The following is a 15,249-nucleotide window of genomic DNA, read 5'->3' on the forward strand; positions in this document are numbered from 1 at the left end:
GAGTATTATTTCTAACCCAGTGGTTTATGGCAGTTTGATAGACTCTGGTACTGCATGTATTTTTGGAACATCATGATGCCTTTTTAAAATAGCCTGTCTTAAAAAGAAAAAGACTGAAATTAGTGTAGTGATGTCCTGTAAGCATGGTTCTCTAATTTCTTTTTTTTTTTTTTGATTCAGGACTTCATGTAGATGTTAACTACAACAGAAGAGGTCAGGTCAGAGTTTCTGCAGTAGTAGATAACCAACTGCTGAAATGCTTGATTCTGAAGATTTGTATGACTTGTTATTCATTTGTGTGCTGCTGTGACTCTGCAGCTTTTCAAACAGAACTAGAGCCTTATGGTCTTTTTTCCCCCCTCACAAGTTTCTCACCTGCTAAAGAAAAGATTCTTGAAGTAATAGTCTTGAAAAATTAATCTGTAGGTCATACATTGTAAACATAATGCTTTGGTTACTTTTTTATATTAGAGATGTGCATTTGAGGAAATAAAAGTATGTAGCTACTTTACAGAAGTTAAGAACACTACTTTCAAAATGGGAAATCCAAGACCTTAGAGTTGAGATCAGTTTGTCCTTGGTCAGAGACCTGTTTTTCCATCACCTAATTGTTCTCATAATTATACACTTCAAAAACAAAAAAAGAAGTCAAAATTACTGTTAGATACTTAAACTGCTCCATCTTGATACTGGAATCTTATCTGTATGTTTTTAATATAGGTCTGTCCTGAGTTTGTACTAAAAAAAAAAAAAAAAGAAAAGTCAAAGTGAAGAATACTTCTCTGCTTTGAGACCACTCTAGAATATAATGGCACAGAAAATCTGTCTTTTTTTTTTTTTTCTTTTAGGATGGACATAAGGACTGGATATTTTCAATTGCATGGATCAGTGATACTATGGCTGTTTCTGGTAAAGTCAAATTTTATTTTATTCTCCCCCAGAATTTTATACTGATGTACAGCACTTAATAGGTCTTAGGGAAGCACCTTTATCAAGGCATTTGAAACCACTTGGAACTACTTTGCCTATTTAAACCATTCTTGGTCTTAGTACAGTGCTTTGCTTTGTTTTATTTGTAGGGTCCTGGTCTAGATTTTTTTTTCTAGTGTTAGAGGGAATACTACTGTCTTTACAGTAGGTATTGCCATGAGAGAGTGTCTAAACACAGTGAGTTAAAGGGAAGGATTCCACACAAGAAGAAGAAAACCTTTCATCATCTAGTGTTGAGCTTTTTGTATACAATCTGGGTTTAGATATAATGGTGACTCTTCAGAAAGCAAAAGAGAATATTCAAAGAAAACATTTTTTCTGAAGTTGGAAGAAACAGCCTGGCTATTGTTTATCTTCTGACCACACAAATACCTTGTGGCAATTAAGTCTTTTAAAACTGTAGTTCTATCTGCTTCTTACATCTGAACAGCTCTGTAATAACAAACAACAGAAACTCACAACAGAATGTTAGCTTTCATTTGGAGTTGAGAGGAATTATAACATTGAGAAATAAAGTGAGTGACAAAATCAGTGAAATGGGAACTCTCCTGTTGTGTGTGTCAGTGCAAGCTGCTTGCACCACAGCCCTGTATGTCTGGTAAGGACCTTTCACAGCACTGCAGCAAATGCTCCGTAGCACGTCCCTGCCCATGGCAGGGGGATTGGACTAGATGATCTTGAAGATCCCATCCAACCTAAACCAGTCTATGACTAATTTCAAGAAAGGTGTTGGTTATTAGTTAATAACTTTGGAATACAGCACAGCAGTATTGATTTCTTGAAATCCTATGAAAGACTGATTAATGAAAACTCAGTTTGTCTTATCAAGTTATCAGTGAAGTTGTATGTGTGTGTATATATGCACACATATTATGGCAGTTAATACAGAAGACTGTAATAAAGAAGATCAGTTACTGACTTTTTAGTAACTAGTTGGATAATCAGTGTAACTTCATAAAGTATTACTTAATTTGGGTAAAGGCATCAATACTAATGCTGTTGCATTAATGTAGTAGTTTTTCTGTCTTTCTGTGTTAACAGGATGTAGTATTCTGTACCAGGAGGGGTCAAACTGCAGGTGACAAAATCGTAACAGTCTCATATAAAAATCAAATATTTGAATTGTTAGTTCAGTAATATTTTTTTTTCAAAAAACAAAAATTAATCTTGGAGCTTGATTTTGAATTTAATATAAAAGTTGATCCTTGCAACTTTCCAACCCAAATATCTGCATTAAAAAAACTCGAAACATTAAGTCGCATTGTGTAGGGAAGAAATTGAGGTACGTGTCAAATCTGTCAGAGCTGACTTAGATGGAAGTGAGTTGCCTAAGCACCAGAAGGAATGGGTATAGGACCTTGGATTAAGCCTGTGTTCATCTATGAACCAAAGACATTCAGCTTTCTTCATCTGGTGTTGTTATTGATTCATATTTTGGATTAATATCTTCAAATTCAGTAGAAAAATAAAATGAGTTCTTGCTTGTTCAGCCTCAGTTCCTGTGTTACATTCTTTAAACAAGAGGTTGCATGGGTTTAAAAAAAAATCATTTTAAAAATAAATTTGATACAAATTGGTACAAATTGTGGTTTGAAATAGTTGTTTCTGTTCAGTTCTCAAATGTGTGTATACATATCCATAAGCATACTGGCAGAAATCAAATGATCCAAAATTGATGTAAACTCAACTGAGTTTTCTTGGAGGTTTTTATATTGACTTAACAGACTGTCAATCTCAGCCTTGGTAAGCCAGGCTGAACATGTAGGCTATTCGGTCGCATCTGAGTTTATTCTATGTGTGAATCTCTAATGGTGATTGTTGTACAGGATTGTGATTTTTTTTTTTTTTTAATGCATCCTAATAAGTTTGAAAACAGATGAGGTGATCTAGCTGCTTGGAAACCATGTAGACTAACCAATTGACAGTGAGTTCACAATGTTATGAACTTTACAGCTCAGTAAAATCATGGTTTTGTTAATAATAACTAATATATAGGCACTAACAGTGCCTTCAGATAGATTAAATTAATAGTAATAGTATCCTTTCTTTCAGACCCTATTGTTTATTGCAGTTCCTTTTTTAAAAAGGGGAATTATGTATATATGAAATGCTGTTATGGACTATTTATTCAGGTTCCCGGGATGGTTCAATGGGTCTCTGGGAGGTCACAGAGGATGTGTTGTCCAAAAGCGATGCCAGGCATAATCTCTCTCAAGTTCCTGTCTATGCCCACATAACACACAGGGCTCTAAAGGATATTCCCAAGGAGAACACCAATCCTGACAACTGCAAAGTCCGAGCATTGGCTTTCAACAATAAGAACAAGGTCAGTAAGATAAGCAAGACAGTTGAGAAGTCCTAAAACTGTCCATATGTATTAGAAAAAGAAAAGAGTAATCTAAATCTAATATACTGGAGATGCAACCTAATTATCTTTTTTCCTCTGATCCTTTTGCATCTTTCTCATGAGATGGTCTTTATCTGCTATGTCTGCTTCTGCCCCAAGTGCTTGGAGAAGTCTAGTAGAAGAAAAAAAATCATATGTTTTCAGAAGGAACAGTCTTCCTGTGGGTTTGACTTTAGACTTGCACCCCAAAGGAGGCAGATAAAGCACCAAAACACCTCTTGCAGCTTGAATCCCACTCTCGAGTGCTCTTGCTGCTTTCCTTCACCTTTCATGAAGACCAGCTAACATTCAGTCAGTTGTTGTTTTGATGACTGAATTGTTACTGGATTGCTCAGCAAGTGGAGTGTCTGACACATAGGGCAGGCACCAGTGCTTGCTTTGGTGTTATTTTGTTGGCGTTTGACAAACAGTAAATGTTAACCTCCTGGGCTAAATCATGATTCTCCCTCATGCTGATCTCTTGTTATTACTAGAGATGAATTGTACTGAGGCAAGTGGGAGTAGCAATTCATCCCCCACTACTTTTCTTTCTGCCCTCAAAGAACAGAGAAGGTCTGAAGCAAAGGTGGGTTTGCTATCAGAAGCACGGTGCTCCTGCAGGCTTTATTTTTCTCTATAGCTGTTAATTACTCCTCTATGATGGAGATTTTGTATAGCTTTTTCAGTAGAGTAGTGCCTGGAAAGAAATGTTTACTTAAGGGTCAGAATCGGTGTGGGAACTACTGTAGAGAATTGCCAACCCCAGCTTGTGCTGTCTAATAACTCATTATTTGATTGTCTAACAAGATCTATACTTTTGAAAGTTATTTTTGGTTATTTACTGTTTTATTAATTCTTATTCTGACACCTTTGTACTATATTGCGTTCTATCAAGATTGATATAAAATGAAAATTTTATCTTGATAAGCACATACAGGATTATGGATGAGTTCAATCTGGAGTATGTGCATGTCTAGTAGAGAGTGTGAATTTGTAAGGACATTGTCGTGGTTTTAGGCTGATCCAGCAACTAAAACTCACACAGTCTCTCCTTCTCCAGTAAAGTAGAGAGGAGAGAAAAAAAAACAAAGGGACTGAGGGTTGAGACAAGAACAGAGGGAGCACCCACCAACCATGGTCCTGGGCAAAACAGACAGGGCTTTCTCAAAGCAAAACAGTTTATTAATGATTACTTAGAAGGACAAAGGGAAACAAAACCGGTTACTCGAGAGGACAGAAAGAAACAAAACCAGATCTTAAAACCGACACCTTCCCCCCCCCACTTCCTTTTCCTCCCGGCTCTACCTCCTCCCCCCAGCAGCACAGGGGGCAGGGACTGGGGGAGTGCAGGTCAGTTCATTCCGTGCTGTTACTGCTGCTTCTTTCTTAAAGGAGGAGGAGTCCTTACACCCTTTTCCCCTGCTCCAGTGGATCCCCTACCCACGAGGAAAAATCCACAAACTTCTCCAGCGTGAGTCCAGCCCACTGGAAACCCCACAGATTGCTCCGGTGTGGGCTTTACCACAGTCTCGGGTACTTAGGGAGCTGTAGCCACTCGCTCCGGCGTGGGTCGTCACGCAGACTCCAGATGCCTCTCTGCCTTGTCGTGCACCCCAACACGACCATCCTCAGGCTCAGGCATCTTCTCCCCACGGGCTGCGAGTGGGTCTCTGCTCCACCGAGGCCGTCCTGGTTGCAGGGGGGCCGCCTGCTATCTCACCATCAGCCGCAGGGGAAACTCGGCTCCGGCACCTCCTCCTGCTCCATCCTCACTGACCTGGTGTCGATGCAGCTGTTTCTCTCAGATCTCAGTCCTCTCCAGGTGAACTCAGCCCAGTGGGCACCCCGGGAGTGGGGTGCCCCCGAGTTCCCCAGCTGGCTCCGCCGCCGCCATTCTCCGTGGGCGGCGCCGGCCCGACGCAGGCAGCTGCCCGGCCGGGAGCCAGGGAGCGGGGGCAGTGCCCTCCTCCCTTCTCTCCTCGCTCCTGGGCAAAGCACCTTTTCCGGTTCCCTTGTCCTGACTTAAATAGGGCAATTCACAGAGGCGCTGATTGGCTCAACCCCGAGGGGGATGGCAGTTTGATCTGGTGGCCAGAACTAAGCCTAATCCCGTTCCAAAACCAGGGAGGTCGCAAAACCCCTCTCCTGCCACCAGAACCCCCACCCCCTCCACATCAAACCATGACAGACATCTATAATACAGAAACTAACTCTTACCTTTTTTTTTTAATAGGAACTGGGAGCTGTGTCCCTAGATGGGTATTTTCATCTTTGGAAAGCAGAGCACACACTATCAAAGGTGCTTTTTTGTTTGTTAGTGTAAAATTTCAAAAATTGCCTAGCGATTAAGGCTGTTCACTATTCTTCATCTCCTTTAAATGCTTGGAGAAAGAGCAGCAGTGTTTGTAAAACACTTAAAAGCTTTATATAAAATGAAATGTCCTAAAAATTAGAACTTGGGGAGAGAAACTCCCCACTCTCCCCTTATTTTGGAGAGTGGGAGATGTTCTTAACTTTCTGCTAGTTCTGGGTGAGCTGAAGTGAGCCATTCCATAGAGTATGATGGATACTTGATTAGCAGTGTTCATAAAGGAAGTTGCGCTTATTTAAGTGTAATTGCAGATCAAACCTGGAAATATCTATGCTAGTGTATGAGATAAGCTTTTTCAGCTGAAAGCTGATGTCTGTGTACACCTGCTGAAGAAATAACAGCAGCTTAGAAAGATGTAAAACAATTTACCAAAATGTCCGTTGTTCTTTGCATAATACTTGACTTCAGCCTTCACCATCTCGGTTTGGTTCAGATAAGGCATCCAATTTCCTTCAGGTTTGTTTTGGTTTGGTTTGTTTTTTTTTTTTTTCCTCTGTGTCAGGTTGTTGCTTTTCTCATTAAGTTATATTGTTGTGCCAAACTTATTATTTAGCTGTGTTTTGTTTGGGTTTTTTTTCACTGCAACTTCCTTGAACATAGCTTACAGAATTGTTCTATTAACGTTTTGCTCTTTTTCTCATAATGTGTTGATTTGTCTTTCCTCTGTTTCCAGTTACTTTCCACAAAGTTGCCATACTGCAGGGAGAACGTGTGTTTGGCTTATGGTCAGGAGTGGTCAGTGTATGCAGTAGGATCACAGGCACATGTCTCCTTCCTGGATCCCAGGCAGCCTTCTTACAATGTTAAATCCGTCTGTTCCAAAGAACGAGGCAGTGGTAAGAAACTTGTCAAAGGCTGCTTCAAATGGTTTGCTTGCAGAAGTAGCTATTAAGACTGCAGTAAGATAAGCTTTTAATAAACAGGAAGGGTTTTTCATGTGATGTGCACTATTAATGATTTAGTCTATATAGATTTTGTCTTTATGACAGTATTCCTTGAGCAACCAATAAACCAAACTTAAAAGCAACTCTGAAATCTAATGATAGAAAACATTAATGCTTTTATGATTAACTAAATTTTACGCTGTCCAGATATTACTGAACTTTTAAAAGTGTGCATTTTACTGTCTTATTCTGTTTTACTTCATCTCAAAGCAAATCCAGTCTTCGTACCACTAATACTGTCTATTCTTGCATTTTTCTCTGGGAATGTTAAAAAAGCATGTTGTCTGCTCTGTGCTTTCATATTGGAAGTCTGTGCTGTGAGTGAATGCTTGCTTTGTAATTTAAAGCCATGAGTGAGACTCTTAATTTTCAATGTGTATTTATTTGCTTTAAATATGCAAAAGCTCACTCTTAAAAAAAAAAAAAAAAAAAAAAATTTTGCAGATTTGAGTGCTGTTTTCCTTTTGATATGGATGCAGTATGTCCAATTGAACCTTACACCAGGGCCAAGCGTAAAGGCTTGCAGGGTGCATGGTCCCATAAGCTTCTTCACGTACCCTTTATTTTCAAGCATAAGAAAGCACTGTGCTGTGATGCCTGTTTTAAACCATATTAATTCCAGACTAATAAGTTGCAGTCCTTATTTAGCTTGACTCTAGGTATTCATCTTTTCATTGGGCAAGTTATCAAAAGAGAGAATGCATGTAGGCAAGGATTAGGAAAGCTTTATTTATATGGTTACTGGAGTTTGAGCGGTGCTGTCTAGATAAATGTCAGGGTCTGCTTCTTTCAGATATGGGAGAAGTTTCTATAATATGAGAAAAGGTCACCAGCTTGTGTTGTTGCCTGAACATCTTACCAGCAACAGCCCTTGTCCTGACCCACTGTTAGTGAGGGCTCTGTGGAGGTCCTGACGCTGTCACCCTTCATTATCATAGGGAAGAAATACCGAGATGCTGGGGTGTGGTGCCCAGTGGTGGCTGGTGGTTGAAAGCTTCTGCCTTGAGTATGTGATCATACCTGCTGAGAGGATGATCTATGTGTAGGTAGTATCTCTGGGGCACTAGTTCATGTCTGGAAAAAGCCTTTGTTCAATGCTGTTTTCTGTTCTGCATAGTAGGCAGATCTTTTTCTTTTGCATGGTGGTGGAAGCACTTAAGTAATATTAATTGCCAAGATACCAAGTGTTTCAACTTTCTATTGATCTCACTGGGACTTGGAGCAGTGCAGCACCTCTAGAAAGTAGGCTGTTTATTGACTTGTGGATTAAAATCTGAATTGACTTTTAAGTGCTTTGAAGTGTTACCTGAATGTGCTTTCAGCTTCCAAATGCACCTACTGAATGTGGTAAGTCCATATTAACTTCAGATCATTAGTGTTGTATACAAAAGCAGGTCAAAGAAAGGTTGTCGCTTAGTAAGACTGGAACTGGGGTTAGTTTTTACCCAGTGTAACCCTATTTGCTCTGCATAAGGCAGCTAATACTTTTTAGTGCATCTTGTAAGTGTTGCTTTTCTTAGCAGCTGTACAGGGAAGTGCAGGCCCTGGACTCCAGTTCTTGATCTGCGAGAGCAACTGCTTTCTGCTTGGCTGGCATGCAGTGCAATGTCATGTGCCCTTGACTTTATATCCTGAAGACAGCAATGTTAATGTAGTGGACAGAGCTTGCACAGCACAGACTGCGTATTCTTTGTGTAGGACATTCCTATAACAGAAAAGCTGCAGTAGACTTCATTCCCTTTTTACTTCACTTAATCACAGACTGTCTGAGGTTGGCAGGGACCTCTGGAGATCATCTTGTCTCCCTCTACTCAAGCAGGGCCGCCTACAGCAGGTAGCCCAGACTGTCAGTTGCCGAAGGGAGCTGCTCCAGAGCCGGCCCGACCCGCTGCGGAGCGGCAGATCTCGGCACACACGGGCTTTTCTCGAAAAAGCCAGGAAATGCCAGGGGAGTGAAGAGACCCCCCAGGAGCCGGCAGCTCTCGCGGGAGACGCTGACATGGCCTGGGCGTTGCCAGAGCAACGGCGGTCCCGCCCACCCTTACTAAAAACATCCCAGGGAGAGCGAGCGACCAGGAGCGGGCAAAGAGGGTGTGGTGTGGCGCGGCAGTTGGTGAGGAAGGGCGCAGTCAGGCTGCCTGCTCGAGAGGTGAGTTTAGTTGGTGGCTGTCACCAGCTCAGAAGCAGCTCAGCCATGGTAGCCACTCGGCGGAAGGTGCAGTCCTCTGCACCCAGCAGAAGGGATGTGGCAGTGCAGACAGAGCTCCCACGAAACCATGCAGCTGTCCAGGTCTCAGGCTGCAGGGAGTGCCAGAGCCTTTCCCTGGTAAGGGAAGGCAGTGGTGAGAACAGCTGTGTGAGGTGCGACCAGGTGGGTGATCTGCTCAGCATGGTTGCAGAGCTGAGAGAGGAAGTAGAAAGGTTAAGGAGAATCAAGGAGTCTGAGAGAGAGGTAGATGGGTGGTGTCAGGTGCTGCCCATCCTGAGACAGCAACAAGAAGAACCACAGAAAGAACCCCAAGACGAAGGGGACTCTGTATCCTCCCCCCACACGGCAGAAGCTTAAAAGAAAACAATGAATGGGAGCAAGTCTGTGCTCAGGGTGACAGGCGACCCCCTTCCTTGCCCACCTCGCCTTTCCAGGTGCCTCTGCGCAAGAGGTATGAGGCTCTGGAGGTGGAAGGCCCATCGACGGATGATGTGGCTGAGGGACCATCTGCAGTGGAGGCGTTGCCAGGGTCAGAGAGGACTACTCATTGTATCAAGACCGCCTCCACAGGGAAGAAAAGAAGGGTACTAGTTATAGGCGACTCCCATCTGAAGGGGACAGAAGGTCCAATATGCCAGACTGACCCTGCTTGGAGGCAAGTTTGCTGCCTCCCTGGAGCCCGTGTTAAGGACATTGCTAGGAAACTCCCTAGCCTGGTACAGCCCACGGACTACTACCCGTTATTGCTCTTCCACATGGGTGGAGATGAAGCTGCAACACGAAGTCCAAGGGTGATCAAGAGAGGCTTCAAGGCCATGGGACGGTTGGTGAGGGAACCTGGAGCACAGGTTATTTTTTTCTTCTCTCCTTCCAGTCTTCCAGTAAATTGGAGAGACATGGATTTGATGGATGGATAAGGAATTGGCTGGATGGTCGCACTCATAGAGTTGTCATCAACAGCTCTATGTCTAAGTGGAGACCAGTGCTGAGTGGTGTTCCTCAGAGGGGTTGAAACTTGATGATCTTTAAGGTCTTTTCCAGCCCAAACCATTCTGTGTTACAAGTTTTGTGATGTTCATTCCCACTTGATATGGTGACAGCAGTTGGCAAGTGGATGTAGCTTGCATAGCTCATTCTTTTCCCCTCCTGTTTGAATGCTTGTTTAGGTTGTAATTTAGTGGTACTTTAAAGAGTTTATAACCTGGCATCATGTTGTGCAGGAAGGAAAAGCATAGAGGTGGTGAGGTTTAATCTGCATAGAAGAGTTGTTTAGGGTACAGCGCTTACACAGAACAAACCTTTTGCACAATAGAGATGAGATGACAGGATGTTTTGTAGGAATTTAAAATTTGCATACAGAATTTCCCCAAGGCTACTTCCAAGGGATCCTTGTTTAACTGAGGCTTCAGATTTAGTGAAAACAAAATGTACTCTTTTACTCAATCTAAATGGCATAACTGAATTGTGCTAGAATGTTTTGCTCGGAGTGGAAACTTGTAGCTTCCCATGTGCTGGTGTAATATGGTGGTGCTTGGGTTGTAGGATTCTTTGTCTGTTTTCGTTGCTGGGTGAAATGCTAAAAGTGCCAGCTACAAAGAATAAGGTGTGCTTCTGTGAGAATATTGGAGCAGAGATAGCTTCAAAATTATTGAAGAGCCTGATCTCAGCATCAAAGGGACTAGTGATTATTATGATTATACTTGCCTGTAATTAGCCTCTTGATCAGCAAAATAGGCTTGGTGGCAGCTGGGACAGTAATTTTTCTCATGTAGTCACTTATTGCAGCATGGCAGGTAGTTAGAGTGTGAGCTCATGGAGGAAACCAATGTGACATTCTTTCCTCTGTCTACTGCCATGTGCTTGCTGATGGTGTATTCACTTAGAGGCTCGTGGCAGAGAGCACAAAGGTGCAATTGATCCTAAATGGCTTATAATCTTTGCTTATCTAGCAGAGCTGGGGCCTGCTGAGAAGGAAGCTTCTTACTGTGCACCATCAGTGTAGCTGATAGCCTCAAAGAAGGGAAGTAGTATACAGAATCAGAATGGTTTGGGTTGGAAGGGACGTCAAAGATCATCTAGTTCCAACCCTCCTGCCATGGGCAGGGACACCCTCCACTACACCAGGTTGCCCAAAGCCTCATCCAACTTGGCCTTGAACACTTCAAGGGATGGGGCAGCCACAGCTTCTCTGAAGAACCTGGTCCAGTGCCTCACCACCCTCATTATCAAAAATTTCTTCCTTATATCTAATCTAAGTACTGGAAGACTGCAGTAAGATCACCCTGGAGCCTTCTCTTCTCCAGGCTGAACAGCCCCAACTCTCACAGCCTGTCTCTATAGCAGAGGTGTTCCAGCCCTCAGATCATCTTTGTGGCCTCCTCTGGACCTGCTCCAGCAGCTCCATGTCCTTCTGGTGTTGGGGGCCCCAGAGCTGAATGCGGCACTGCAGGGGAGGTCTCACGAGAGCAGAGGGGCAGAATCCCCTCCCTTGACCTGCTGCCCACGCTGCTTTGGATGCAGCCCAGGACACGGTTGACTTTCTGGGCTGCCAGCACACACTGCCAGCTCATGGTGAGCTTCTCCTCAACCAACACCCCCAAGTCCTTCTCCTCAGGGCTGCTCTCAATCCATTCTCTGCCCAGCCTGTACTTGTGCTTAGGATTGCCCCGACCCACGTGCAGGACCTTACACTTGGCCTTGTTGAACTTCATGAGGTTCTCACAGGCCCACCTCTCCAGCCTGTCAAGATCCCTCTGGGTGGCATCCCTTCCCTCCATCCATTGACCATCCATCCAATTCCTTATCCACCGAGTAGTCCATCCGTCAAATCCGTGTTGTTCCTGTTTAGAGACAAGGATGTCGTGTGGGACAGTATCAAATGCTTTGCACACGTTCAGGTAGACGATGTCAGTTGCTCTTCCCTTATCCACCAACGCTGTAACCCCATCATAGAAGGCCACCACATTTGTCAGGCAGGATTTGCCCTTAGTGAAGCCTGGCATAGTCGCCAGGAGGATCTCCTCCATGATCTTGCTGGGCACAGAGGTGAGACTGACTGGCCTGTAGTTCCCCGGGTCTTCTTTTTTCCCCTTTTTAAAGATGGGGGCTATGTTTCCCCTTTTCCAGTCAGTGGGAACTTCACCAGACTGTCATGACTTATGAAATATGATGGATAGTGGCTTAGCAACTTCATCTGCCAGTTCCCTCAGGACCCATGGATGCACCTTGTCAGGTCCCATGGACTTGTGCACCTTCAGGTTCTTTAGATGGTCTCGGACCTGATCTCCCACAGTGAGCGGTTCTTCATTCTCCCAGTCCCTGCCTTTGCCTTCTGTGACTTGGGCTGTGCAGCTGGAGCTCTTGCCAGTGAAGACTGAGGCAAAGAAATCATTGAGAACCTCAGCCTTCTCCATATCCCGGGTAGCCAGGTCCCCTGTTTCCTTCTGGAGAGGGCCTACGTTTTCCCTAGACCTCTTTTTATCACTGACATATCTATAGAAGTTTTTCTTGTTGCCCTTGATGTCCCTGGCCAGATTTAACTCTATCCAGGCTTTAGCTTTCCTGACCTGATCTCTGGTTGCTCGGACAATCGCTCTGTATTCTTCCCAGGCTACCTGTCCTTGCTTCCACCCTCTGTAGGCCTTCTTTTTGTGTCCGAGTTGGTCCAGGAGCTCCTTGTTCATCCATGCAGGCCTCCTGGTGTTCCTGCCTGACTTTTTCTTTTTGGGATGCACCACTCCTGAGCTTGGAGGAGGTGATCCTTGAATATTAACCAGCTTTCTTGTGCCCCTCTTCCCTCCAGGGCCTCATCCCATTGTACTCTACCAAGGAGATCCCTGAAGAGGCCAAAGTCTGCTCTCCTGAAATCCAGGGTAGTGAGCCTGCTGTGCACCCTCCTTGCTTCCCTAAGAATCTTGAACTCCACCGTTTCATGGTCACTGCAGCCAAGGCTGTCCTTGAGCATCACATTCCCCACCAGCCCCTCTTTGTTGGTGAGAACAAGGTCCAGCAAAGCGCATCTCCTCGTTGGTTCCTCTGTCACTTGGAGAAGGAAGTTACCATCCATGCATTCCAGGAATCTCCTGGATTGCCTATGCCCTGCTGTGTTGTCCCCCTAACAGATATCGGAGTGGTTGAAGTCCGCCATGAGGACCAGGGCTTGTGAATTTGTAATTGAAGCTGCTGTTTCAATAGTATCAATGGGATTTATCTGCACTGCTCCATAGCAGTAGGGAAACTTATCCATTGTGGAGAATACTAGTAGCTAGTTCCTTTTAAATAAAACATTAAACATAAAGTAGCAGCACTGCAGAACCAAAGCTTCTGTCTTCCTTATTGTGTTTTATGTCCCTTCTGTGTTTGACAGGTATTCGATCGGTGAGCTTTTATGAGCACATCATCACAGTGGGAACGGGACAAGGTTCCTTGTTGTTTTATGATATCAGAGCCCAGAGGTTCCTGGATGAAAAGCCTTCATATGCCTGCTATGGACAGAAGCAGAAATTAGGAGGAAGTGAGATTTTCAAGTTGACTACTGGGAAAGGCTGGCTGGTAAGTAGCCTGTAGCTGTAAGAGACTCTACACAGGAGTGCTGTAGGGCTCAAACTGGTTCTTTTTTTAGTAATGGGAGCTGTTATATGAAATACATCCCAGTAAAACAGTGATCATATAATTGATAACTGTAATTATGAAAAGCAAGAAATGCTGCAGAATTGCTTTCTACAAAAGCTTTTTGAAAGGGTATTGAATGGTTGATTGCTTGAGTGTAGGGCATACTGACTACTTTTCTTATGTGCTGATTCGTATATTAACTAGACTTTATATCTTTATGTTTTCAAAGGTTATCTAACTTCTAGTTTTCAGGTCCTCAAACACAAAATACATTTTCTTTAAAAACATGTTGCTATTACATGGTACTCAAAGTAAGAGAGACTTAATTTAGTTGTGTGCAATTTTAGAAACTCTGGTTTCCTGAGGTAATGCCATGGCAGGTGCTCAAGTTCAGTTTTCTGTATTTTATCATAAAGCAGTTAATGGCTTTGTCTGACTTCTCTTTATCTTTTGTATCATTGTGATGTAACTTTAAAAACTAATGAAACTTGATATCTTCCATACCCTTCACATTCCCTCCACTAATATTTGGCCCAAATGATCTCAGAAAAAGCTTCAGGACAACTCTGGTATCTTCAAATTGATCTGCCTGAAGCTTCAGGGAGTATTAACAGAAAATATTCCTTTTTTACACTCTGGAAGCTACCTTCTACTATCATGCAACAAGGTTTTGGGGTTGTTTGGCAACAATAACAATCTAAACTTTCCTTTAACAGAATCATGATGAAACTTGGAGGAATTATTTTTCTGACATAAATTTCTTCCCAAATGCTGTTTACACCCACTGCTATGACTCATCTGGAACGAAACTCTTTGTGGCAGGAGGCCCCCTTCCATCAGGACTTCATGGGAATTACGCTGGTCTCTGGAGCTAATGATAACTCTTTCTAAATGCTGATCTTCACACAGATTTCCACTTTTCCCTATTTTTAACAACAAAATTGTGTGATACCATTGATTTCTGATTTAAATGCAAGTTATGTTTTGGCAGAGTTTTCTGTTGGTCTTCAACAATCTTGTACATCTTTCTGAACCATTTTTTTTAACCTTCATCCTTTATATGAAGGTTTTTTTTAAATCCTTTTTTTTTTTTTAAATTGTATTTACTCCAGTTGACTCTTCCCTTGCATTTAGGCCATCTTGGCCATTGTGCTCCCTCCCCTACTTTGCTGTGAGGTAGGATTCCTTTCTTATAGAGTGGTTGCTCCTGGGCTTTCTGTGAAAGTCTAGGGGCTGTGTGTGTAGAGATATTTTGTGTCAGTTACGTTACCTGGAGTGAGGACTGCTTGTAATTAAAAAATATTAAAATATTTATAGGAGATAAGCTACTACTTTATCTGCAGAGCCTGGCCTGGGTTGATTTTATTTTTTAAAAGTACAAGTCTAATGACACCGTTTATACATAGAAGAATATGGTAATTTTAAACTATACTCATTGGAGCCCAGGGACAGATTCCCCAGGATTATTGCCCATCATGCCCAAACTGCAGAAGTGCAGGAGTTCTCAAAAGTGCACTTATTTGAATTGTAGTTCCTTATCTGCCTGTCCCAGGTATCAGCTTGCACAACTGGACTTTGTGTAGGCTGTTTTGCAGTGTGGCTATTGCAAGGTGACATTACATTGAGGTCCTGCAGAGGTGCTGAGAGGAAATGGGGGCTAGTGACATGAGTGTTCTTGTCATTCAAAATTAACTAAATCTATCCATTTTCCAAATAATCCAAGGTTCCTTGCAATGCT

The 15,249-nt window shown here is 43.0% G+C and overlaps 1 protein-coding gene across 3 annotated transcripts in view; it reads left to right on the forward strand.

The window, feature by feature from the left end:
• The window catches only part of LOC147526250 (DDB1- and CUL4-associated factor 12-like), a 32,105-nt gene extending 17,551 nt beyond the window's left edge, over window positions 1–14,554 (forward strand). For 2 of the 3 annotated variants that reach the window (XM_086630166.1, XM_086630168.1), the window contains 6 exons: window positions 849–909; window positions 3,123–3,316; window positions 5,610–5,675; window positions 6,421–6,583; window positions 13,267–13,451; window positions 14,228–14,554. In XM_086630166.1, the coding sequence (XP_086486292.1) occupies window positions 849–909; window positions 3,123–3,316; window positions 5,610–5,675; window positions 6,421–6,583; window positions 13,267–13,451; window positions 14,228–14,386 (828 nt within the window). In that variant the 3' untranslated portion in view covers window positions 14,387–14,554. Of the gene's footprint in view, window positions 1–848; window positions 910–3,122; window positions 3,317–5,609; window positions 5,685–6,402; window positions 6,584–13,266; window positions 13,452–14,227 lie in introns of all 3 variants that reach the window. The other variant, XM_086630165.1, reaches the window with a different exon arrangement.
• Window positions 14,555–15,249: the final 695 nt, after the last annotated feature.

The sequence above is a fragment of the Tauraco erythrolophus genome, chromosome W (genome assembly GCF_009769465.1).
Source record: "Tauraco erythrolophus isolate bTauEry1 chromosome W, bTauEry1.pri, whole genome shotgun sequence".
NCBI lineage: Eukaryota > Metazoa > Chordata > Aves > Musophagiformes > Musophagidae > Tauraco > Tauraco erythrolophus.